Genomic DNA, 27,875 nt, shown 5'->3' on the forward strand with positions numbered 1-27,875 from the left:
TATTTTTCTTTGTATATCTTTATTTTAGTGGTTGTTGTAGGGATTATAATATCACATACATAACTTTTTACAGTCTTCTAAGAATTTGTATTTTACTAATTCAAGTGGATATAGGTCCCTCCCCACTTTGTGTCATATTGTTATATGTATATCTATATACATTGAAAACTCCACCAGACATTGCTATACATAAAGAACCTGAGAGGAGAAAATAGTCTGTTATATATATCTGGATATTATTTCTGTTGCTCTTTCTTTGTTTCTTAAGTTCCAAGTTTCCCTCTGGTGTCACTTCCTTCCTCCCCTGAAGAATAGAATGGTTTTTAGAGCTGGTCTTCTGGTGAGGAATTCTCTAAGTTTTCCTTCATCTTAGAATGTTTTTATTTTGTCTTCATTCCTGAAGGATAATTTCTCTTAGATAAAGAATTTTGAGTTGAAATTTTTTTCTTTCAGCACTTTAAACTGGTTGTCTCAAAGATCTTTTTTCTTTGACTTTGGTTTTCAGCAGTTTGATTTTTTTTTTCCTTTTTTTTTAAAGTTTATCCTGTTATTTTGGTTTTGTTAGGCATCTTTTAAAAATTAATTAATTAATTTTATTTTATTTTATTTATTTTATTTTTTTGTCTTTTTGTGACCGGTAAGGGGATCGCAACCCTTGGCTTGGTGTTGTCTGCACCGCGCTCAGCCAGTGAGCGCACCGGCCATTCCTATATAGGATCCGAACCCGGGGCGGGATTGCCACTGCTCTCCCAAGCGCTGCACTCTCCCGAGTGCGCCACGGGGACGGCCATTTAATTTTAAGTTATACATAGTAATTGTACATACTTATATGGTACAATCTAATATTTTGATACATATTTTGTATAATAATTGGGTTGGGGTAGTTAATGCATCACTTCATGCATTTATCACTTCTTTGTGGCAAAAACATTCAAAAGCCTCTCCTCTAGCTATTGCATAATACGCAAAACTTAACTGGTAAACACAGTCACCCTACTGTACAATAAAACATAAGAACTTATTCCTCCTATCTAATTTTAATTTTGTACCTGTTGGCCAGCCTCTCCCTGTTTTCCCTTCTCCTGCCTTTCTTTCCCCAGTCTCTGTTCTATTGTCTGCCTTTTTAATATCACCTTTATTCACTTAAATTCCACATATGAGTGAGGTCATGTGGTATTTGTCTTTCTGTGCCTGGCATACTTTATTTAACATAATTACCTCCGAGTCTATCCATGTTGCTGCAAACGACAGGATTTCATTCTTTTTTTATTGCTGAATAGTATTCCTGTGTGTGTGTGTGTGTGTGTGTGTGTGTTTGTGTTGTGTACATACCACATTTTTAAAATTTGTTCATCCATTGTTGAACACTTAGGTTGATTCCATATCTTGTTATTGTAAATTATGCTGCAATAAACATGGGAGTGCAGATATCTCTTAGACGTACTGACTTCATTTCTTTTGGGTACTTACCCAGTAGTGGGAGTGCTGAATCAAATGGCAGTTCTATATTAATTTTTTGAGGGATCACTGTATTAGTCCATTTTTGTTGCTTATAACAAAATACCTGAGACTGGGTGATTTACAAAGATAAATGAAATTTATTGCTTACAGTTTCTGAGGCTGGGAAGTCCAAAGTCCATCTGGTTGTGGCGACAGTGACCCAGGGGTCTCACATTGCAAGATGATGGAAGCAGAGAGAGCAAAGAGAGAGAAGACAGACTCTCCTCTTCTTTTAATGCACTCAGAACCATGCCCCTGACCACCATTTTTAATCCATTCACTGCAGCATGGTCCTACAATTCAATCATCTCTTTAAAGCTCCACCTTTCAATTACCATAAGAGAATTTCCCACCCTCTTAACAGTCACAGTGGGGGCTAACTTTCTAATATATAAAGCTTGGGGGACACAAACTTCAGTGAGTTTTGGAGGGACATAATTCAATTCACTACAACCGTCATACTGTTTCCATAATGGCTATAGTAGTTTACATTCCCACCGACAGTGTGCAAGTGTTCCCTTTTCTCTACATACTCACCAATACTTGTTTTCTTTTATCTTTTTGATAATAGCCATTTTAACTGGGGTGAGGTGGTATCTCATTGTTGTTTTGATTTGCATTTACCTGATGATTAGTGATGTTGAGAATTTTTTCATATGCCTGTCGACCATTTGTATGTCTGCTTTTGAGAAGTGTCTATTAAGATCCTTTGTCCACTTTTCAAATGGATTATTTGGGGGTTTTTTGTTTTGTTTTTTTGCTGTTGAGTTAAGTTCCTTATATATTCTTGATATTAACCCCTTGTCAGATGTGTCGTTTGCAAATATTTTCTCCCATTCTGTGGGTTGTCTCTGCTAGGCATCTTAAATCTGTAAAGAAGTTGCTGAGGTAAACAGCATAAGTGAGATAAGACCGGATCTAAGGAGGAAATTCTACAAAGTAGGAATATCTTAGTGATAAGGAGAATGATTGTCAAAGGAGTTGGACACAAATATATAAAGTACACATGAATATATTGAAATGATTGGGAGAAAGTAAAAATATTTATGTGTGATCTTAGGCCAGTTAACATCTCTAAATATTAATTTTCTCATTTGTAAAGTTTAATAAAAACTAATTTGTAGGGTTATGAAAATTAAATGATGTATATAAAGCACCTATTACAGGGCCTACAAAAAATACTCAGTAAATAGTAACTTATTACAATGATTATTAAGACAGAAGATAAAACCAAGTGAGTTTAAAACAAATCTCCTTTTAAATGTTCACTCTGAGGCTTAAACTGATACTGTTATCACAGTATTTCTGTACTTTTGGTGTGGATTCAGGAAAAGAGACAACTGTCATAACTAAAAGATTGTTAGACAAAATCAGAAAACAGTCATTTAACCCTTCTGAGCCTCAGCTTTCTCATTAATAAGGGGCAGGTAGTGTTTACATCACATCACAAGCATTAAATGACCGTGAAAGTGCTTTAAAGAAAAATCTAAGAATCATAGGAAACATCTTAGGGAAAAGAACATAGCATCTGGTGTTTCTAAGCTGGAACCAAAGGGTTTGGGTGGAGAAATGAAAGGGGAACTGTGTCATATGGAAGTCACCTGAGTATAGTTGTCCAACTACACATGCTGTTTTTTTCTCCTTTCATCCTCCATTCTCTCCCTACTGCCAATAATTGGGCCTATTGGAATCTCTAGAGTAGTATGTGAGGATAGCTTGAATTATTTCATCGATCCACATTCTCCACATTCCACTTCCACCCATGTTAAGTAAGAACTGATCTAATCTAACCATCTACTTATTTGGCAGGTATAGAAATCAGAATATAACAAGGTGAATAATCATTTTTTTCAACTTAAAATTATGAAACTTTTGTCAGTATTTGCTTATAAATTACAGAAATTCTCAATAAGTGCCAGGCAGTCCTTACATGCCCTCCCTCTTTTGCAAATGCATGTGGTAAAATATTTTCAAACTGTAATGAAGAGCATAAAATGAAAAACAAAAATCTGTTGCCATCTGGCTGTTTAGCTCAGTTGGTTAGAACATGGTGCTGAAAACACCAAGGTCTCAGGTTCCATTCCTGCACTGGCCAGCCACCTAAAAAAAAAATAAATGTGTTCCATCTTCTCCATCCCCCCAATTCGTGTCACAGAAGGGACCACTTTTAAAATTTTAAGTTAAGTTTTAGGTTTCTCTGGGTATTACTCTCATAACTTAAAATCTGTGCTATCCATTACAGTAGCCACTAGTCATATGTGGCTATTGAGCACTTCAAATGTGGCAAATCTGCATTGAGATGTACCATAACTGTAAAATACACACCAGATTTTGAAAATTTAGTACAAAAAAATGTGAAACATCTTATTAATATTTTCTCTTTATTACTACTTGAAATGATGTTCTCTTGGATATATTCAGTGAAATAAAACATTATTAAAATTAATTTCACAGTCTCTGTACCTTTTTATAAGTGGTGGTTAGAAAATTTTAAAGTACACATGTGATTTGTATTTTTGATTAGCATTTGTTACTCACATTCTATTTGTGTTGGACAGTGCTGTTCCAGTTAGTAAGCATATTTCTCCATTAGGTGATGTATCATGAGACCTCTCATTTTAGTGTGAATATCATTCTTTTGTAAGGAACCAGGAATTTTTTTTTCTGGAAACTGTTACCGGACTCAGGTCCAGGCTGCCCACCCCTTTGAAAAGGAAAGAAAAAAAACTCAGAAGTCAAATGGTTGGTGTTAGAAAGCAGATGTATTCAGCTGAAGGAGATGGTAGGCTATCCCATCTGAAAGATTTACATTTACTGAGGAGTTTTTAAAGGAAAGGTTGAGGGAATGGAATGTGGGAGGTGAAAAGCAGGAGAGCAGGAGATGTGAGTTCCGAGGGATCCGTGTCAGTGAGTCAGGTGCAAGGTCTTGCCAAGGTCTCATCTGGTTTCTAAATTCTAATTTCTTTTTTTTTTTTTGTCTTTTTCGTGACTGGCACTCAGCCAGTGAGCGCACCGGCCATTCCCATATAGGATCCGAACCCGTGGCAGGAGCGTCACCGCGCTCCCAGCGCTGCACTCTCCCGAGTGCGCCATGGGCTCGGCCCTCTAAATTCTAATTTCTAATTCTCCTTTGTATTTTCTATTTTCCATCCTGCTGCCTTTTTGGCAGTAGTCTGGGAGATTACCTTATCCTCATCTTTTGATGGTATATTTAAAAATGGGGGGAGATAGGACAATCAGAGTTTTAATAGTCTAGAACTGTTTTTTGTCCTCTATTATTTTATCATAGAAGCCAGTTCTGCCTTTATGACTGATACCTTCTTGAATATCTGTGAGGTTTCAAGTTGGAATTGTTTTTAAAAGTGTTTTCTGTTTTCTGAATTGTCAGGCTGGGTCATAGACCCCTCACATTGGTCTTGCGCAGATTGCGTGCTAGGTAGCAGAAAAAAAATTCTGGGAGCCATTGGCAAGGTTGACATGCTTTATTTGGACGCGAGCTCAGCCCCCCAGTGGATCAGAACCATTGTCTTTTATACTAGAGTCAGATAACCAAGGAACACGTGGGTGCACATGTGTAGTTATACCACTCTTACATATTTACAACAGACATGCTGAGTCATGCTCAGACAGATATGACGTGAGGGAGCCTGATCAGTCTCCATTTTCTTCACATGAATTATCTGTTTCTTTCATAGTCAGTGGTTCATTTTGTTCAAGTTGGGCTTCTAGAAGATGAACCACTTGATGAACCACATTTCAGATAAGGAGAATGTATAACCAAATGTGTAATAGTAGAAATGTAAAAAGCTTCTTCTTGGAGCAGTTATAATCTGATTATTATAATGCTGTGGGCATAACAGGATAAGGGCCTGAACTAGCATGAAAATACACTGAGAACTGAAAGAAAAGAACTGAGTAATTATGCAAGAAAAAATAAGTGTAATTGGGAACTGATTTCTCCGCTCTCACAACTCCCACAGCACCTTATTGAAGTAATTGTATGCACTCTTGTAATGTTAATTATTATATCCATACCGCTTTCTAACTAAATTGAGATGCTTCAAGGCAGGGACTGTATTTTATTCATTCATTCTTTTGCAGATATGTATTGATTGAGCACTGTTCCAAATGTGTGGGATAAAGCAGTGTGCAAAGACAAAAAAAACTCTGCCCTCAAGGGCATTGAATATATTTGCTTATCTTTCATAGTGCTCAAAAGTGAAAGCTAGATATTTCCAAGTAAATATTTATTATTTAATCCAATTTTAAAAGGGAATATTAGGATGGTCTTTTTGTATCTAAGTGTTACAGAATTTTTTTCATATTGATCCTTTTTCTTTTAACTTGATGCAAAAAATTATTATGCATTCAGATTAAACTAATATTCCCTCACCTTAATTATAAGTAATATAGCACCTTGCTTTAATGAAAAGAGTACCACACTGAGAAGAGTCCAGAGTTCTAGTTTGGCCCTACTGTTGAGTAGATTTACAACTTTTACCCTCTTTCCCTTATCAGAGCTTCACTTTTCTGATATGTAAAATAAAAGTTTTGTATCTTTTATTTATTGACTTATTTCTGATGGCTAACCAGTACAGGGATTGAATGTGGACTTTGGTGTGACAAGGTTGGTATCTTTTAGCGCTGACACTTTGAGTCTGAAAGTGAGGCAAAATATTCATTCTAAGGCCTTTGAATAAATGTTGTGGCTAAACCATCAAGTACATTTAATTGAACGGGAACAAAACTGAGAACTGTCATTTTTATATGTTTCACTTGACTTACAATCAGTGACTAAATATTTTGTCTTCTCTTTTATAGACTTGGGGCTGGATCAGTATATAATAAAACGCTTTGATGGAAAGGTGAGCAAACTATGATACTTACATGTATATCCTGTTGTTTACTAAGAAGATTTACAAGTCCCTTTGTAATTATGTGTGTGAGAGATCCCCAAATACCTGTTTATCTTATCACAAAAAAAAATAAAACATGCTTAGGTTGGAGTCTGTGCCTTCAAATGTTTCCACAGAAAAAACCAAGCAGGTTTTTCATATTTTTCCGTATATGGTAACTTTCACGGGTTGCCTGCTATATATATTAAGGTATTATTCAGTGTTTGTTCACTTTTGAACGTTCACTCAATAGTCATCATAAAGGTTAAGAAGCCCCCGATATTACATTTGCATTTCTTATAAAATACCTATCTGATTTGATTTTTCTGAAACTTTCTGATAGTATATAGCAATAATTCTAACTAGAAAATTAAAAGGTCCTTATAGTGCTTTTGTAATAATTGTGAAGAATACTTCCAATTTGCATATAAGTTTATATTATGCTTATTTTCAGTTCTTTACTTTATACCTGAATAAATCATGTAATAAATCATCTTAGTTATAGAAAATGAAACTTTCAATTTTATTATCTCATAAAACAATCAGTTGAACATGTTTTTCCCTTTCAGGTTAAATTCTCCAAAAAGAAAAAGAAAATGTTATACAGGGTGAGAAAGAAAAGTGAAGGGTCAATTTTAAAGAGGAGGAATAAAGTGCTTCAGGAAGAACAAAGAGCCAGGCGTGGCTCTACAAAACTGTAAACAGGAGGAAATCAGAAGGAAAATAATGGAGTGGCTTGAAAAGGCAGGATTGCAAAAGAGGGTCTAGATGGATGGTCAGGGTTAGTAGAAACTGATTTTGCAAGAATGTGCTGATTCCTGCATCATTACATAAAACTCCATACCCTGGTAAGGTAAAGAGATAAGTGTTAAGCTCTTTTTGCACAAGTAAAAAGAATGAGTGTCTGCCTTAAGATTTGAAAGATCTCAGCCAAAACTACCTGCCTAAAAATGATCTTTCCCATTCAGGTGACACATTGTTTAAAATGCCTTTATGTGTATCTTCTTTTTAAGTCACATATTCTAAAAGAAACAATGATCAGAAATAAAAGGCATTGAACTAGCTGTTAGGAGAGCTAGGCTGAGAGTCTTGGCTCTTCTTGGGGACAGCCACAGCTCTTTGATCCTTGGTGTCTCTGCTTTATCTGTGATAAAGTACCACATTCATGTGAGGGATTACTGCAGACACTGATGTCAGGGTTTGGTTTCAGAGTCTCTGGCAGGTCAGGTCCCTGTCTTACCTGTCTTTGTGCCACTCACAGTTCAGCATAGGCCTGGCACACAGGAGGCGACCAATACATGTTTGATAACATGGAAAAAAAAAATCAACTTGTCAATCACATAATCCTTGGACGTATGACTCATTAAGTCAATGATATAGCAAAGTCTATTTTACAAATAAGTATTTTTTGGTCACTGAAAGCATCCAGAGTTGCATGAGAATTTAGTCCTCTCATTATACATATGAATACCTAAAAACATGTAAAGAAGTTGAATATGCGCAAGTCGAACAGCAGATTTTTACATTTTAGAGGGCATTATCATTCCTAGAGATTTCCCAAATATAAAATTCTCAATAGTAACTCATGTTTTATACATGCTCTGTAATTTTTTCTTATTGTGGACTAGTAACCATTTGATCCACTTGATGTTAAAAATTTGCATCTTTTGGCATGACTGATCATTTCAATTGTATTAAATTTGTGAACTTTACATTTCTCATCATTAGCATTTTTGTAATTTCCACTCATTTTGGTAAAGTAACAGGAGTAAAATGCAATAAAACATTAAAATATTTGAGTACTCATCTTGTTTTGGAGACAAAAATGGCAGTGCTCCTAGAAGATGACTTCACAGATTATAGTTACAAATATTTATGAGTGCATTGAAGCTTAAAATTCTGAATTTGGAATAGGAAAGGCAAGACTTAGGAATATTAGTGTATAATGTTTGAAAGTATGACTTGTATGAAAGTCAGGCATGTGAAAGTTGACTTTATGGTACCAGGGGAACAGGTTCTGAAAGAGAAAAGAGGAATGGGAGACTCACATAAAGAGATTTGAGTCAGCACCCCTGATCCAGCCAGCTCATCCCCTAGCAATGAGTGAACAATCCAGATTTCCCTTTCATCCACCTTGTGATATGCACATTGGATCTCTTTGCCAGGTTCTTCATTTAAGTCTGATATTAATTTCTCAAATACATTCTTGAGGTCTGTTTTAGAGCAAAGGTTAGGCTTCTTCAATAGGATTTTTAAACCGAGTTTACTTCTGGTTTATGTTTTTACAAATTATCATTTATTTCATACGAAATTTAAGAAAGTAGTTTCTTTCTTTTTTTCTTTTTTTTTTTTTTTTCTGGTGTTTGTGGTGGCTGGCCATTACGGGGATTCAAACCCTTGACCTTGGTGTTACCAACACAATGCTGTAATCAACTGAGCTAATCGTCCAGTGTGAAAGTAGTTTCTGTACTGTTTTAAACCTTCTTATAATGAAGAGTATAAAATTTAATGTTTGATCAGTTTAAAAGTTTTCCAGAGGTTTTTATTATGTGCAAAGCTCTTCACTTGATAATTATGGTAAGGGTCGATACTTATTCAACCATCAGTCTTACTATTTTTCTTTAGCTCTTCCTGACTCTCTAGTTCTTGGAATCAAAAAATCGTAATTCTTAAGTAGCAGCTTCTAAAGTATGGAAATCCTAAGTTTCCTATTAAAATAAAAACAGATGTGTGGTTATGATAGTAAATTTCACGCATTATGGCCAGAAATTTAGTTAGAAAGCTAATACCATAGAGAAATTTCCTTTTAGATTTGCTTTGATTTGTGATTTGAGGGGTGATTTTCTTTCTCCCTCCACTCCTCCTTTTTTTTTTTTTTTTTTTTCTCGCTTGGAATATAAACTAGCTATGAAGTGCTTAGACTAAAGAATTGTTTACTCCCATCATCTTAGCCCCATTGTTTTAACTTTTAACAAACCATTTAATAAATCCCATCATTTGACCAGTAACAAACACTAGCTTATTTGATTGCCTTCTAATTAAATTACACTTTAATCTTTTTGTCATTGAAAGCAATAACAAATGTAAAAGTAATATCATTTTCCCGGGGTGTTTCCATTTGTACTTGAATTTGAATAGAACCTCCAGATGCAAAGTAGAAAAGAATGGCCCAACTGATATCAACAAGTAATTGGGTAGTTTTTTCTTGCTGTACTATCATCTTTTCTCCTGTTCTGTTCAATTAACTACAAAATTCCTTGTAAGAAGTAAATGAAACATTTCTGTTTCAACTGACAGTCAGTGAAACTGGATTTGATTATGCAGCTTTTGAATTTTGGGGTGAATCTTTTTCCAGAGCCCATTGCCACCTATGTTGAATGCTAGTCCTTTACGCAGTATCAGTTTCTTTGCAGAAAAGTCATGAAATACGTTATTATTGGCACTTGCATCATCTACTGCATTTTAAAACTATCTGCTAACACAGGCCTTATATAAGGAATGGCAAAAGCATAGTTACCATTGGTTTTAAGATATTTATATATTTATATTTATATATTTTGCAGATAAGTGATATTTTTTAAAATACTCGAACTAGATTTAAAAGTTTAAAAACGTTAAGGCTTGAAAGAATATTTGATAATTGTTATAAATAGCTTATTAGCACTATTATGGAGATGTTAATACTAAATATGGTGTGGCTTTTGTTTTTGTTTGTTTCCAGCAGATGGCCAGTAGAGGGATCAAACCCTAGACACTGGTGTTATTAGTACCACACTCTAACTGAGCTACCTGGCCAGCCCCTGCCTTTTGTTTTAATGTAACATGTCATAGGTTTTTTAAAATGTACCCCTCCAATAGCCATGTATTCTCTTTATGATTTATTAATGTAGTTATTTCTTGAATTTCCTGTTATTACTTTAATGAAAACTATATTTTTTCTGTTTAATTTTTTATCATCTAATAATTGGTCTATTAAAAAAGCAATTATTTCTAAGTTGGAGCCTTTATTTTACGTTATTGTCAGATATTTCTTTCATTTAGTCATTTGGTTGCTGTCTCTTTATTGGTGTGGTTTATTTTAAGTGGTTTTTTTTTGTCTTTTTCGTGACCGGTACTCAGCCAGTGAGTGCACCGGCCATTCCTATATAGGATCCAAACCCGCAGTGGGAGCGTGGCTGCGCTCCCAGCGCCGCACTCTCCCGAGTGCGCCACGGGCTCGGCCTATTTTAAGTGGTTTATATCTCTCTTTGTTTTCCCATTTTCTCTTACCCCTCCTTTTTTTCCTCAGCAAACCCAAGACAGAAATTATGTTTTGTATTTTCTGTTTCTTTTGCAAGACAATTTTCTCCAAATGAAATACCACCATGTTTTCTTAAAAAGTCACAGTAGAAAACTGTGTGGTCTAGATAAAGTGGTTTCTTAAGCAAGGAATACCAATTTCCAGAGTTTTGAGGCAGTCTTCTCCTAAAAACTATAAAGCTCATACCCTATTTTCAAGTAATAAAAAATTGTTTGTTGAAACAATTATTATCCATTATTATCATTCCACCCAGTATTTCTTTTTCAGAGAATAGATTTGTTATTCTTTTCTCCCTCTCGATTTCTCTTTTCTCCCAACTTCTCCCTGAACATTTCAGAAATACTGTCTCTGAATTGAATTTTTTTCATTATGTGTAATTACAATTCCCTTAGAATATTGATGATCTCTCCAATTTGGAAAAGGAATTAACGTATATTCTATTTCCATCTTCTTTATGATACCTATGGGAATATTTGTTCACATGGAACAGAGAAACATTTGACATCAAATGAAAATGAAATATCATTCACATTCAGATGTAAAGAGATAAAACTGTGGTCAAAACCTAGAAAGAGAAGTATTGATTATAGTGTTTATAACAGAAAATATGATCAGCAGAGAAACAGATGGAAGCTATAGGTAAAAATCAAAGCTTTAATATAACCAAATGCTGTTAATTGCACACAAAATAAAAGTTCTTTTAAAAATATTGATAAATGAACTTTAAAATACCATTCCGTTTGGGAAAAAATGTTTCCTTTAAGGAGAATATGGACACATTTTTTTCCTGTAATGTAATACTCTTAGTCCTTTGTTTGAGTTGTAATTATTCATATCACAGATAAAATAAGAGTCTGCGATAAGGTCAGGTATACTATTACTCCTTGACATGCTTAGTAAGTTATTAAGGGATTTTCTGTGTTCTATGAGTGAAATGTATTGAAAGATCAAGGAACTATAAATTAGGAGATGGGGGGACTAAAGATCTCATGGGGCAGGATTTGATGAATCTGCACATTTATTTGAACTGCTTAAATTCTGCTGAAGTTTGGATAGCATGTGATAATATTTTTATGATAGATAGCTCTGCATTGTTAATTAGCTGCATGTCTTTTGGCTTCCGGAGACTTGAAAGCAGTGAAGTTCAAATTCTTGGTGAATTAATATATTCAGTCAGGTTTTCTTGTTGATAAATATGAATATGTAAATAGAATTTTATTGTTTTTGCTTGTGATCCATGTTTTCATTTGCCCTATCAATTCCATCTTTAAAGTAAGGTGTATCACTTGTGTTCTTTCTTTTGTAATAGAGAAATTCTTACCTTAAAAAAAGTATAACAGATTATAAAGATAATGCAGTATTTCAGTTCCTTGAAGCCAGAACTTCCCCACAAATATTTCATAGTCACATGTTATTTTGTGGGTGACAATTTAGCCCTTTTTAACAACCTCATTAAGATATTCACTTATTGGTTGTCAGTGGTTTATTTTTCTGGTTTAAAGTGAAGTCTCTAAATGAATAATGTTTGACTGTATTTGTCTCATGAGGGAATTATGACCAATAATAATAATTTGAAAAAGGAAAATAGTTGAAGCTTTTTGAGTGTTTATTATGTGCCAGGCACTGTTCTAAGTGCTTACACATAATTACTCATTTAATCTACACAATCACTCTCTTAGATAGCTATCTATTTTTATGATCCCTACAAATTAAGAAAATCTGGTACAGGGAAGTTAAGTAAGTAGCCTAAAATCATACAGCTAGTATTTGGTAGAGCCAGGATATCAAATTGGTAGTCTGGCTCCAAAGTTCACCCTCTTCAGCACTATGCTACCCCACCTTTCATATATCTAAGCTATTTGTCTATATGACCTATTTGTAGATAGAAATTTCTCTCATCAAATAGTGCTTTTGTCACTTCTGAAAAAAAAAAAAAAAACCAAATAGTGCTTTTATTTTACTACCTAGTACTTAGTGCTGTTTGCTCAAAAAAACAAACAAAAAAACCCCTTGATGTTTCATTTTCTTTTTGGAAAGAGTTGTTGAAGTTAATTTTTTCTGGTTTGATAAAAGTACAGCTAGAAAAGCATATTAACCTGAGAAACCACCTAACACTTCATTTTAAAGAAAGAACATAAGAGAGATGCAAATTTTAATACCTAAATTGAGAAATCAGAACTTCAACTTCACTATAATTTGCTCCATTATTTTCTCATATACCATGAACACCAGTTGGCATTTGAAAAGCGGTATGTCTTTTTTTGTATTGAAGCCATCACTGTTAAATGAGCACTGTCATCTGTACAGGCATACCCCAGAGATCTTGCAGATTTGGTCTAGACCACTGCAATAAAGTTAATATCGCAATAGAGTCACACAATTTTTTTGGTTTCCCAGTGCATATGAAAGTTAGGTTTACACTGTAGTGTAGTCTATTAAGTGTGCAATAGCATTATGTCTTGGAAAGAATGTACATACCTCAATTAAAAATACTTTATTGCTAAAAAATGCTAACAATCATCTGAGCCTTCAGCGAGACATAATCTTATTGCTGGTGGAGGGTCTCACCTCGATGTTGACAGCTGTTGACTGATCAGGGTGGTGGTTGCTGTGGCTGTGTCAATTTCTTAATATAAGACAACAGTGAAGTTTGCCGAATCTATTGACTCTTACTTTCACAAAAGACTTGTCTGTAGCATGCAATGATATTTGGTAGCATTTTACCCACAGTAGAATTTCTTTCAGAATTGGGAGTCAGTCCTCTCAAACCCTGCAGCTGCCTTATCAACTAAATTTATGTAATATTCTAAATCCTTTGTTGTCATTTCAACAATGTTCACAGCATCTTCACGGGGAGTAGAATCCATCTCAAAACATCCTATCCTTGCTCATCCGTAAGAAGCAACTTCTCATCCATTCAAGTTTCATCATGAGAGTGCAGCAATTCAGTCACATCTTCAGGCTGCACTTCTAGTTCTTTTGCTCTACCACATCTGCGGTTACTTCTTCCACTGAAGTCTTGAACCCCTTAAAGTAAGGGTTGGAATCAGCTTCTTCCAAATTCATGTTCATGCTGATATTTTGACCTCCTCCCATGAATCACGAGTGTTCTTAATGGTATTTAGAATGGCGAATACTTTCCTGAAGGTTTTTTATTTACTTTACCCAGATCCATCAGAAGAATCACTACCTATGGCAGCTATAGCCTTACAAATGTATTTCTTAAATAATAAGGCTTGAGAGTCAAAATTACTCCTTGATCCATGGGTTGTAGAGTAGATGTTTTGTTAAGCATGAAAACAACATTAATCTCCTTGTACATCTCCATCAGAGCTTTTGGGTGACCAGGTGCGTTGTCAATGAGCAGTAATTATTTTGAAAGGAATCTTTTTTTCTGAGCAGTAGATCTCAACAGTGGGCTTAAAATAGTCAGTAAACCGTACTATTAAACAGACACGCTGTCATCCAGGCTTTGTTGTTCCACTTATAGAGCACAGGCAAAGTAGCTTTAGCATAATTCTTAAGGGCCCTAGGATTTGGGGGATGTTAAATGAACATTGACTTCCTCTTCAAGTCATCAGCTGCTTTAGCCCCTAACAAGAGAGTCAGCCTGTCTTTTGCGGCTTTGTCAGGCACTGACTTCTCTCTTAGCTAGCAAAATTCAAGATGGCATCTTTTGTTAATCTAAGGCTATTTCATCTACACTGAAAATCTGTTTGGCATAGCCACCTTCATCAATTATTTTAGCCAGATCTGGATAACCTGCTGCAGCTTCTGCATCAGTACTTGCTGCTTCACCTTGCACTTTGATGTTATAGTGATGGTTTCTTTCCTTAAACCTTGTGAACCCACCTCTGCTGGCTTCAAACTTTTCTTCTGCAGCTTCCTCACCTTTCTCAGCCTCCACAGAATTGAACAGAGTTAGGGCCTTGCTGTGGATTAGGCTTTAGCTTAAGGGAGTGTTGTGACTGGTTTGGTCTTCTATCCACACCACTAAAATTTTCTCAATATCAGCATTAAGGCTATTTGATTTCTTAACATTTGTGTGTTCACTGGATTAGCACTTTAAATTTCCTTCAAGAACTTTTCCTTCGCATTTACAGTTTGGCTGTTGCAAGAGGCCTGCCTAGCTTTTGGCGTATCTCAGCTTTTGACATGCCTTCCTCATTAAGCTTAATCATTTCTAGCTTTTGATTTTTAAACATACGACTCTTCCTTTCACATGAACACTTAGAGGCTATTGTAGGGTTATTAATTGTCCTAATTTCAATGTTGTTGAATCTCAAGGAATAGGGAGGCCCAAGTAGAGGGAGAGAGACAGGAGATTGGAAGGGCCATTTGGTGGAGAAGTCAGAACACATACAACATTTATCAGTTAAGTTTGTTGTCTTATATGGGTATGGTTTGTGGTGCCCCAAAACAATTACAATAGTAACATCAAAGATCACTGATCACAGATCACATAACAGATATAGTAATAATGAAAAAGCTTGAAATATTGGAAAAATTACCAAAATGTGAAACAGAGACATGAAGTGAACACATGCTGTTGGAAAATTGACACCAATAGACTTGTTTGACGAACGGTTGCCACAGCACTTCAATTTCTAAAAAACACAGTACCTATCTGTGAAGCACAAAGAAGTGAAACGCAATAAAACAGGACATGCCTGTGTTTGAAAAATGGATCTTTGCTGATTCTAATCAGGGTAGTAAATAATGTTGCTATTATAAACTAAATAATTTATTTACTCTTTCAAATATTGATTAGTTATGTGTCAAATGTAGCATCATTTGAGTAAGGCTGCTCATTGTAGTCAGTCTTTAGACCAGCAAAAGTTTAGAATGTAATTAAATTACTAAAGTGAGCTCAGGTACTGATTCAACATTTTAGGAAGTTCTTTGACACCTGCTGGAATTTTCTGTCTTATTTTTAGTTACAGATTTTTCCACTTTCCTTCTTTTCCATCCTAAGGTCTTTAAATTCCCTTCAAAACATTTTCTCAAGTTTTGGGTTTTTCTCCACAAATTAGCAACTATAGTTTTTTATTCACCTTTGCCCTAAAAAATCTGGCTTTCATGTCTGAAATATTTTCCAAGGCATTTCCATTTTTAGCACATCGGTATTTGACAGCTGTGTAAACGATTAGTAGATGTTACAAGATATGCTGAATTGGGTGTGGAAATTACAACCTTATGGATTGCTGTTCTTTTTAGTGTGTAATAGAGCAAGATGAAGAGAGTGGGGACTTTGGATATAAACATCATGTATTCAATTATCGGCTCTGCCACATAGTTGATGGGTAACCTTGGGTAAGAGACCAGTTAATCTCTGTGTCAGTTACATTCTCAGTAAAATCGGGACAATGTGTAAAGTATCTGACTCTGCAAATTGTACCTATTTTGCGTGACTTTAAGCCTTTTACTCAATTTATGAAAGGAGTTATCTGCTGTCACATATAGTCTTTCTTGGTTTGTATGAAATACTACAGAGTACCATACCTTCTGCATAACTGTTCTTGCCATAGTTCTTTCCCTCCTAGTTAAATCAGCTATAAAAATCTCTTTGTTCTATCACTGTAATTAGCAATTGGCCCGGGTTAAATAGCTAGTCCACTAACCGCAGAAAGACCTTTGCTTTGATTTCTCATATCTGAACTGTCCTGTGTTCACAGCCATTCATCTGTGCTGTAAAATCCTTTGGGCCTCTGTCACATCAATCCCAACTATAGGCTTGTCAATTGTTAATAGCCTCTATTTTTCAGTCAGGAACTTTTATAATGCTACTAAGCTTAATTTGAAAAAAATGGTAAGTTTAGGTCAAATTTTATTTTACAGCCAATGAAGTTTATTTATTAAAAAACATATTTAAAACCACTTGATATTTGAAGATATTTTGGAGTGGTGTCCAGCTAAATTAGCTAATCTAAACTGCTTCCTCAAATGCCAGCCTCAATGATGATCAGTTTTTATTACCACTGTAGATAGCGCTTTATTTAGTGCAACATTATTTTGGAGACCTGTTTCTAAGTAGTTATTCTGAACTCTTCCTTAGAGTAGTTACTCATCCTCTGAATTCATCTGGATTTAGTTGCCTAAATGTTAATATGGGTGGCAAAGCAACTAATTACTATGAAGTTAAAAAAATATTATATCCATGAAATGATACTCAGACATCCTTATAGGAGAACTTAAAGAAATGCTTTGACTACACATGAAAAAAAATGAAAGTTTTGCTTTCTGTCATTTAAAAATCAGGTAATCATGTATTTTCTTTTTACAGAAATATGAAGTTTTTCTATAACTATACATTTCATTTTGGGGAGGTTAGGAATTGAATTGTTGGGGGTTTTTTTGTTTTGTTCTTTGTGCCTGGCAGATAATATCTAAAACATTTCTGTGTATATTCCTTTTTTCCTATTTCCAGGTGTTCAGTGATATTATTACAGGTTTTACTTGGTTCTTTATATGTTATGTTTTGTAATATGTATATTTGATTTGAGAGTTTTTGTTTGTATAATCAAAAAATGTCCCCCCCCCCTTTTTTTTTTGTCTTTTTCTCATCTTCTGATCAGGATTTCTGGCAGGTACTGACTCAGCAGCATGTGCTTTAAATTAATTAATGCTCCAAAATCCATAGTAATGTTTCAGGACAAAGGTTCAGTGCATGCTCATGTCCTTCCCCTGCTGCCTTCAGAATGATTTAGTTTCTGTCACTTTAAATTAACATCTTTGTTTTTAATATGACAGTTCAAGCACTGCACAAGTCCTTGAGAATATAGTACCCATCATAATTTAAAAGGAAGTTTTAACATTAGGTGTTATAGAAAAGGTCAAGAAACTTTGTTTTAATCACCAAATTGTAAAAGGGATGCGGAATATTTAGAAAGACTATTATTTTGCTTTATTAAGCTAATCAATGACTTTAACTTAGAAAAACAAGCAAATACATGGTGAAAATCATGAAAAGAATATACAAGGGTACTTCCAGAAGTTCATGGAAAAATAGAATTAAAAATAGAATTCAAAGTTTTCCATGAATTTTTTGAAGTATCCTTGTATAGTTGTAGGCTGGCAGAGGAGATTTTCAAGGACATTCTTAGGAAGTACTTTTTAAATTGATCTTTGAAGGCTTGGCCTCTTCAATTATAGTTTATAAATTATTAAAACTTATTTATTTAAAAAATTACCCTTGCATTTCTGAATGTTGGCAGTCATTATAAAAATATAAATTAAACTGAAACACCTTTTGGTTGAAAATAATTAATGATATAATTAAAGAAGAGCACAGGGTACACTTTATTTTTACAGTACATTTTTCTCTGTCTCCTTTGTTTTTAAAGTGGGATATATTTTTAGCAGTTCCCTTACCAAACCCCCAACCAGTCATCCTATTATTAGTGTAATATGTTATCTTCCTAAATATCTTTGCTTTTAACTGCATTCTGAAACAAACCAACAAATACTTTAAAAATTATGTCAGAATAGTTTATTGATGATCCCGTTATCAATGTTCCTAATCCTGGGGATTTTATTTTAGAATAGCTATGGCACAAATATCATACAGAGTGCTAAGGAGAATAAATCAGAGGAGATGTTCACACCTGTGACTGAGAACAGCCACTCTAATTCCAGTTCTCTAATTATGACAGGATAGTTTGTAGAAGGCAGCTAAAAACTCTTCCTCTCCTTTAATAATTGTGTGGTTTAAGGCTTGAAGATTTATGTTAAGTAAAAGAAGCCAGACACAGAAAGAGAAATACCATATGTCCTCACTTATAGATGGGAGCTAAAATAAAATTAAAGTAAAAAAAGAAAGACAGATACAACAATCACAACGATACACTGAGTTTTCAAAAGAAGAGAACAGATCTGAGATTACCAGAGGTGGGAAAGGAGGTAGAGGGTAAGGGAGGAATTGGTAAAGGGCCACAAAAGTCAATTACATTGTGTAATGTTTAATATACTAATTATCCTGATTTGAACATCACATATTGCACACAGGTATTGATATTCAATGCTGTACCCCACAGATGTGCACAGTCAACTATATTCCAATTAAAAAAATAAAAAACAATTTAATATTTTTTAAAAAGGCTTGAAGATTTAAAAAGGCTTGCCTTGGATAGGTGTTCTTACTCGAGAGTTAGGAGTATAGAAGAGAGGTAGGAATTGGTAAGTGCTTGGAGGTCTCTACAATCTGCATCATTGAGTCACCAGGGGTGACAAAAGAGCACCCGTCTTCTTTAAACTTTCACTGTTGAAGGTAATATTTTTGGTTGATCAAGGATTTAAAATCAAGTTTTACTGTATTCTTAAGGATATCTTGTGAATAAGTTTTTTTCTTAGAATAGGTGGTGGGGAAATTGCTTATTTTTATTGGGTTCTATAAATGCCACTCATTTTGATGACACTAGCATGAATCCATGAAGCTTCCAAAGGTCAATGAGCAGTTACTTCCTATCTTGCTTGTTTCCTTGCAGGGCTTTGTCCTTTGCATGCTAAGTTCCTACTGCCCGTGGAAAGGCCAGAATCATTTTGTTATCCTGGTAGCATAGAGTGCTGTTCTTCAGATGCATCTCCTTAATAGTGTCAAATACTTATTATATTTCTGTGAGGAGTATCCATAATGTCTCTTTCCAGTCTCTGAGTTCCACCATTGCTAAAGTATGTTGATTTAACCCATGTGTTTCATTATTCAAGTTAAGGAAAGAAATGGTAATGTAATCTCCAAGTGCCCCAGAGGAGGGTATAGTTTACTCAGATGTCCCAAATCTTCAGACTCCTATTAATATAATGTCTTTAAATACATTTTTATTTTAGATTATGTTGTATTTGAATTTGGGATCAACCGAACCCATTTGACTTATCATTGTTTATTTGAAAACATAAACGTGACCAGCCATTACATTTCTAACACCTTCATGTTTAGCTTTGTCATCGTAAAACAAGATTTGAAATTCACTTTGATATAGGAGGATTTTTTCCCACTTTTCTTACTATTTTAGCCCAAACACTAATAGCATGTTTTAGTTTCACAGAAATAAAGTTCCGTAAAAGCTACTCAACCAAGTTATTTCTCCTTCTAGCCTTTGCCTGAATGTCTATCGATGATCTTTGGTTGTAGAGAATGTGTGATAGTTCTTGCTTTGCATATTTGTCTTCTGCATAGTGCGTTTTCAAAATTTCTAAACTTGAATACAAAGCTTCTCCAATTGCACACGAATCTAACATTTGTTAATTAAGAAGAGTATGAAGAATATGACATTCTTGAAGTGATGCACATTTTGAAAATGAATAAAATATGTATTTGAATAAGTGAAAGCATTAAAAAAAGTGCACCTTCATCTTGGCTCAGACTTTCCTCTTCAACTTCAAGTTAACTTAGGTGATACAAGCTAAGCCTCAAGGTTAATATTTTACAATAGTGAACTACATTTGCTTCAAAAATACAAAACTGTGCTAACTACACCATGTGAATCATTATGCAGTATATCCATGCATTAAAACAACACACTATATCCCACAAAAATAAATATAAATAAAATTGAAAAAAAGAATATTCATTCCTCGTCATTTTCAGAAATGTGAACAATATAGATACCCAGTGTGTTCCTGTTCAGTTCATACAATGTAACATATAATGGCTCATGACATGGGCTCTGAAGTCAGACCATGGCCCCTCTTAACACTTAACAGCATTGTCACCTTGGGCAACCTATTTAATTTCTGTAAACCTGAGGGTTTTTTTTTATCTGTACAGTGCAGATAATAGTTATCATCTACTGCATAGAGTTGCAGTGAGGACTTAAAGAAATACTGCAAGTATAAAGTGCCTCACACAGTGCCTGGCATGGAATATGCAAAGTATAACTTTTTAATTCTTCATATATCTTTAATGGTCAGTGGTGTTCAAGGGATACCTATAAATGTTTGGTTTCAAAATTGATTTAAAAATTCTTTATCTAAAGGTTTTCCTGGGAGGTGATAGTAGAACAGTGTAAATCAAGAGTGTGAACAGTGTGAAACTCTTCCTCAGAATGCAACTCTTATTTTTGTTATGATACATTTTTTCTTATAATATTTTTTTCCAAAAGGGAGAAAGTGAAATTAATATATTGACTTTTTTTCAAATTTTTCAAAATCTGTACATTAGATTGTTTTTACGTTAAGTGATAGGGAAGCCTTTATGACTCATATGACTAAAACTAAGACTGTTGCTGAGCTCAGGACTGTTCTTTTTAGCACTGATCTATTTGAGTGGCCAAAGATCAAAATAAAATTCTTGGATTTAAGTAACAGATAATCAATAATGGTTAAACATAGATTCTCCCACCCAGAGCTGCTTGGAAGCAGGAGTACAGGCATAATGTGATAGAAAATAGTAGAGTTGAAAATTTTCTTCTTTTAGAGTTTTGATAATAACTCATCATATACTGAAGGATTGAAATCATTTCAATAAAGTTGTATTGTTTCCTTGAATTTAATGCCATTCCAGTAGACTTTTTTGAATTTTTATTATTGCTTTAATCAAAGCATCTGCCACTGTTTTGTTTTTTTAAGCATCTTCATTTGTATCATTTTCTCTGAAGCCATCTAGTTAATGAAATAGGAAAACATTTGCCTTCTAGATGTTTGGAATTGTTCTCAGAGCTAAGGTGGTTAAAATTGGGACTGAAAAGAGAATTGCTTTCTGGCAGAGTGAAGTTTACAGTATCTTAAGCATTCACCTTCCACAGTTTGTTGCACAGTAATTTATGTTTATTTGCCTCAAATGCAGTGCCACCTTTGAATAGCTAGGAAAAAAATCTGAGTCAGAAGAAGGGAAAATCGTAAACTACTCTAAATTAGAAACATCTCAATTTCATTTTTATCTAACATTATCTCCTAAAATTCTACCTTTCTACAAGTTCAGATATGGGACAGGAAAGAACATATTTTAACTGTGCAACATTTTCTGTTTGATTGGGAATAGTGTGGTTGTTTAAGATATCAAGGCTTTGGCATCTATCTATGCACCAACTAGATAACGAAGTGTGAGCATTAATTGCATGGGAAAACTGCTGAATTTTCTTTCTTTCTAACATTCCTCCTCTCCCTACCCTGATCCCAACCTTAAGTAGAAATGCTGTTTGTCATTTGGAAATGATATGCCAAAATCGAATTTTCCAGAAGAAGCATCTTATCATCATTAATTTGTTTTTGAAGTACAACCTCAAATATTACTCGAGGGATTTAGATAGACTTTGAAGTGTATTTTAACAACATGGAAAAATGGTAAGATTAAAATAACCCAAAGATTACAGCTTTATAAAGGATGGCATCTTAATTTAAGTAAAGCTGTGTTTATAATCAGATTTTCTGTATACTAGGTATGTTTTGAGTTTCTGGATGATATGCAAGGCTTATTTTGCACACACAGTCCATTGACTACTATTAGGTAGAAAAAGTTTATTTTGAACTTTAGAACTTGAAAAGTGGGTCATAACTAGAAGAAATATGAGATTAAATTTCTAGATACAACTTTTCTGTTTGGCTTTATCCAGTTGAGTCCCAGAAGGCAAAATTATTGGCCCTATTTTGATCAACCCTGTAACTAGTTAGGATTCACTGTGCATACTGAGTACTGAGTTTGAATCATGTCTGGAAATTCCAGATCCAGTGCCCCTCATGGCATCTGCAACTTTAGCTATAGCTAATCATATATATATATATATATATATATATATATATATATATATATATATATGGAGGGAGAGGGAGAAAGATGGCAGGTGGCCTGCAAGGGGAGCTAAACCTTTGACATTGGTGTTATAACATGGTGCTCTAACCAGCTGAGCAACCGGCAAGCCCCGTTTAGTCATATATTTTTATTTTTTTTTATTTATTTATTTTTTGTCGTTTTTTCGTGACCGGCACTCAGCCAGTGAGTGCACCGGTCAGTCCTATATAGGATCCGAACCCACGGCGGGAGCGTCGCCGCGCTCCCAGCGCAGCACTCTACCAAGTGCGCCACGGGCTCGGCCCTAGTCATATATTTTTAAAGTTTATGTGATTGGTCAGAAACCAAAGTGTGGATGCTTCAGCACAAAGCCAGATAGTAAAACAATTCAGGTTTCCAGTGTGAGGCAGAGAGAAAAAAGAATGAAGAAAAATGAACAGAGCTTAAGAGACCTACACTTTAAAATGGTTACTTGGTAATTTTGTTATGTGCATTTTACAACAATTTTTAAAAATTATAAAAAACATAAGTGTGGTACTGGCATAAATATAGACATACAGGCAGTGGAATAAAATTGAGAGTCCAGAAATAAACCTGCACATCTATAGTCAATTGGTTTTCAGCAAGTATGCCAGGACTATTTAGTGCTGAAAGCATAGACTCTTCAACAAATGGTTTGGGGTCCACTGTACATTGACATACAAAAGAATGAAGTTGGACACCTATCTCACATTTTATACAAAAATCAATTCAAAATAGATCAACAACCTAAAAAATAAGAGCTAAAACTATGGAACTCTTAGAAGAAAAATAGGGGCAAATCTTCATGATCTTGGATTTGGTAATGCAGTGATAGATATAACATTGACAGCACAGCAGTAAAAAAAAAAAAAAAGACTAGGTTGGTCTTCACTAATATCAAAAATTTTCATGCATCCTAGGACATTATCTAGAGAGAAAAGGCAACACAAAATCGGAGAAAATATTTGCAAACATACATGAGAAAGTTCATGGAAAAATAGAATTAAAAAATAGTATGAATCTTTTCATGATCTTTTTGAAGTACCCTAATATGTGATAATGCTCTAGTATCCAGAATGAATAAAGAGTTCTTACATCTCAACAACAAAATGACAGCCAATTTTAAAATGGGCAAAGGACTTGAATAGACATTTCTCCAAAGAAGATATACAAATGGGCAACAAGCACATGAAAAGATGCTTGAGATCATTAGGCAACAGGGAAATGTAAATCAAAACCACAATGAGATACCATTTCACACCCATGAGGATGGCTATAATTTTAAAAAGAAAAAAAAAAGTGTTGGTGAGGATGTGGAAAAATTGGAACCCTCTTACATTGCTTTTGGTAATGTAAATGGTTCAGCCACTAAAGAAAAGAGTTTGAGCATTCCTCAAAAACTTAAACATAGAGCCACCATATGACCCAGCAATTCCAAACCTAGCTATATGCCCAAAAGAATTGAAAACAGGTATTCAAACAGATACTTGTAAATGAACGTATATTGTGGCACTATGCACAATAGCTGAAAGCTGGAAAAACCCAAATGTTCTTCAACATACGATGGGTCTTCAGAAAGTTTCACCTTATCTTTTAATTTCACATTATCTTTTAATATGAAAGATTCATATTATCTTTTAATTCCATTTTTCCACAAACTTTTTGAAGTACCCTCATATGAATGGATAATCAAATTGTGATATGTACATCCAATGGAATATTATTTGTTAATAAAAAGGAGGTAAGTACTGATTCATGTTACAACCAGGGTGAACCTAGAAAATATTAAAGGAACCAAACCCCAAAAGCCCACGTATTATATGGTTATATGGTTAAAATGGTGGATTTTTTGTGAATTTTACCACTGTCAAAAATAATATACCTCAAAAGGAAATAATAAAGAAGGACAATGTAGACTAAAAAGACATGATAACTACATGCAGTCTGTGATTGTGGACTGCATCCTGGACTGGGGGAAAAAACAGCTCTAAAGGAAATTACTGGGACAGTGACTAAATTTGAAATGGACTGGATTAGATAATACTATGTGTATCAATATTAAATTTCCTGGTTTTATTAAATTTATATCGTGGTATGTAATGGAATGTCTTTATTCATAGGAAATTATGCTGAAGAATTTAAGTGTAAAGGGGCATGATGTCTCCAACTTTCAAAGTGTTACACAGAAAAAATATATCTCTATAAAATGCTGAAGCAAATGGGGTAATATGTAAACTGTTGGTGAATCTGGGTAAAAGTATACAGTACTTCCTTATACTAATCTTTCAACTTTTCTGTGAGTTTGAAATTATATCGAAATTAAAAGTTACCAATAAAATTAGACTTGTATTTTTGTCATTTTCTGAACAGCAGTGTGGTCCAGGTGATTGCTAGAAAAATAACATTAGGGGGCTGGCCAGTTAGCTAGTTGGTGCTGATAATACCAAGGTCCAGTGTTTGATCCCTGTACTAGCCAGCTGCCAAAATTTTAAAAAATAAAGAGAAAAATAACATTAGGTATGCTTTGGCTAAGCTGCCTCATTTTACTCAGTCATTAGACTTTTGTCTATTTCTCAACTTCTATCTTCCAATATATAATTTTAATTGCTTACAGCAGTCTCCACATAAAGTAATTACATAATTATTATTAAGTATTCAGCTTCCATACACATTTATTGTTCTGGCTAGTAATGGTATGCCTTTGGAGGCCTATTGCCATTTTGTGTATTTTTTCCTATTCACATGCTTTACTTTTGCAGTTTCTTGGATAATATTAAAAAGATAACTATTTGTTTTTTTCATTTTGGGAAATTTAAATATTACCTTCCCAGTGAAAGGCTTTGCTGTTCTAATTTTTTTCTTTTGGTCTGAAATTTATGTTTAATCTCTTGGTAAAACATGAAGTGTAGTATGAGATCCAACCTTAACTAGAACATTTTAGACTATGTGCTCATTTTTGTTGTTAGCTCAAAGAAGTAATCTCTAAATGCTGTCAAGCAGTACCGTGCCTCTGTCAGCCACAAGTGAAGTCAGAGAATCCCTTTCCTAAGTACAAGCTGTCATCAAAACCTAGTACGGTTTTGTTGGCATTCAACTATGGATTTTTACCTGTCCATGGTTACCATTTCTTACAAACAAATATCCAATAGAGGCTATTTTGAATGAGTTTATTAAGAAGATCATGCAAACTGACTTCATGATGATTCATGTAGTACTTGTGTTTTCATTTGGTTAACCAGTGTTCTTTCCTTTGTGGTGTATGATGGGATCTCGACTAGACAGAGGTAACCCTTGCATAGTTTCATACCTGGATGTTAGTGTGGTGGTGCTTGTTGGTTTAGCTTTCATAATACTTCTCCTGAAGTTATGCCTGCAATGCTGCCTCTTATTTTGTGCTTGCATGACACTATTACTTTGTGCTTTGTTGGTTTAGGTTCTTAAAACCTTCTATTTCTGTTTTTGATACTCAAAATAATTCGTAAAATTTTTTGGTTGATCCAGAACTTATGATAATTCATTTCAAGTCTAACTCTTTGGTGGATCCTTTTCAGTTTTTGAAAATATCTTCAATGTCACCACTAAGTTTATGCTTTGGCTGGTTATTCAGAAAACAGGATAGGTTGCTTAAACACCCAGGAAGAGACCACTTGCCAGACAGGCCATTACTGAAGCTGAGAATTAATTTTCTTTGTGAAATTTATAGATTAAAGAAAAGGAATATATATTTACAGTGAAAGCTAAATTTCAGGAAACAGTTTAATCAACTAGCTGAAATTTAGTAGCCTCTACTAGGGTAACAGTAAATGTGATTAAATTAAATTGTGCTAAAGCTTGGTGTTTTTGTCCGAATTGGAATTATATGTCAGAGATGCTGTTTACTCTGCATACTGTCCTGTATTCCAAAAACAAGATTCTTGGGGTCATAAGGTAAAAATTAAAATTGGTGTTCCTGAGCATTTGTTTGGGCCTTGGAAATAGTTGCTTGATTCTTCATTTCTGATTACCAGCAATATAGTTTTTCTTGGGCAATTAGAGCTTATTTCTTTTTAGTTTATTTGTTTGTTTTGATTGTTTTGTTTTTTTACTACCTTATATACCTCTGTAGAAGGTAGATTGTTTTTCAGACAAAGAAGAAAAGCCAGTTCTGGAGTGGACCTGTTTATGTTCAATGGCAGGAGTTATAAAATTGAAATTATTTTCTGATGTTCATATTAAACCAGTGTTGACATGAAAAAATAATCTTTTGTCTTGGAATTTTCATCATCTTGAAAACTGTAAAGGATCCATTGATTTTTGAATGGCCATTGGAGAAATGCTTATGAAAAATAACATAAAACTGTCAGATAAACGGTGATTCATCTCTTGCTATTTGTGTTCTAATTCAGTTATATCTTCTTTTTTATCTTTCGGTGGGATCCACGCATTTAATAGAAAATTTCCCAGGAACGAGAAAAATTTGCTGATGAAGGCAGTATATTTTACACCCTTGGAGAATGTGGGCTCATATCCTTTTCAGACTACATTTTCCTTACAACTGTTCTTTCCAGTAAGTATAAACTTTTCCTTTTATTCATTTGTAGGGAGCATACAGGACTGTAAAAAGAGATAAATTGATTGGAGGGGAAAACAGGACATGTTTGTGAAATTAATGAGTTATAAGTTACATAAAATTTCATTTGTTTTGAATTTTTTATAACTTGTATATAGAACCACCTGAGAAACAGGGAGAAAAAGAAAAACCAAAGTATCAAGGAAAAGTTAAAAAAAAAAAAAAAAAAAAAACTATGAAGTTACATCTACCTTTAACTATCTGAATCTCTGTATTCTGTCAAGATGAATCATGTATTACCTACTCCTATAAGCCTTCATTAATGTTACTACTTCTCCAGTAAAACAAATTTTGATCTATCATTTCTTCCACTAAAGAAGAAAATTGGCTCTGTTGCCCTAAATTTGTTGAATATTCATTTTTTAATCTTGGAGAAATACTTCTGGAGACAGAAAACTCAAATTTGACTCATTTTAGGGGGCTGATGAATTTCTGATTTTTTTAAGCTAAACAACTTTGTTGTTTAGTGTGCTACTTTAAGTGGTTTTTAATTTTATTTCCTCTTAGTTCACCTTCTTTTTAATCATTCAGAAAAACCAAACAAAATGTATTTTCATAGCTTTCTGTATATATTCTGTTAAAATCTACATGAAGTAAACCAAAGAATTCAGATTTGTAGGTTTGAAAGTGATTCTCAATTTTTTTAGTCTGAAACATATCAAACAAAAATGACTATCTCTTCCTCTCCTTCTCCAGTTCAGATATCTGTGAAGATAAAACTACAAGACAATTTTTTATAAATGGCATACATAGTTCCTGCCATGACTGTGACCACTTTTATCCTTATTTCTTCTGTGTTAGGATTGACAGGGAAATTAAGAAATATAG

The 27,875-nt window shown here is 34.2% G+C and overlaps 1 protein-coding gene across 3 annotated transcripts in view; it reads left to right on the plus strand.

The window, feature by feature from the left end:
* The window catches only part of MICU1 (mitochondrial calcium uptake 1), a 269,066-nt gene that overhangs the window by 86,993 nt on the left and 154,198 nt on the right, over positions 1-27,875 (plus strand). For 2 of the 3 annotated variants that reach the window (XM_063102252.1, XM_063102254.1), the window contains exons 5-7: positions 6,322-6,365; positions 6,965-7,003; positions 26,870-26,984. In XM_063102252.1, coding sequence (XP_062958322.1) covers positions 6,322-6,365; positions 6,965-7,003; positions 26,870-26,984 — 198 coding nt within the window. The remainder of the gene's footprint in view (positions 1-6,321; positions 6,366-6,964; positions 7,004-26,869; positions 26,985-27,875) is intronic. The other variant, XM_063102253.1, reaches the window with a different exon arrangement.

The sequence above is a fragment of the Cynocephalus volans genome, chromosome 7 (genome assembly GCF_027409185.1).
Source record: "Cynocephalus volans isolate mCynVol1 chromosome 7, mCynVol1.pri, whole genome shotgun sequence".
NCBI lineage: Eukaryota > Metazoa > Chordata > Mammalia > Dermoptera > Cynocephalidae > Cynocephalus > Cynocephalus volans.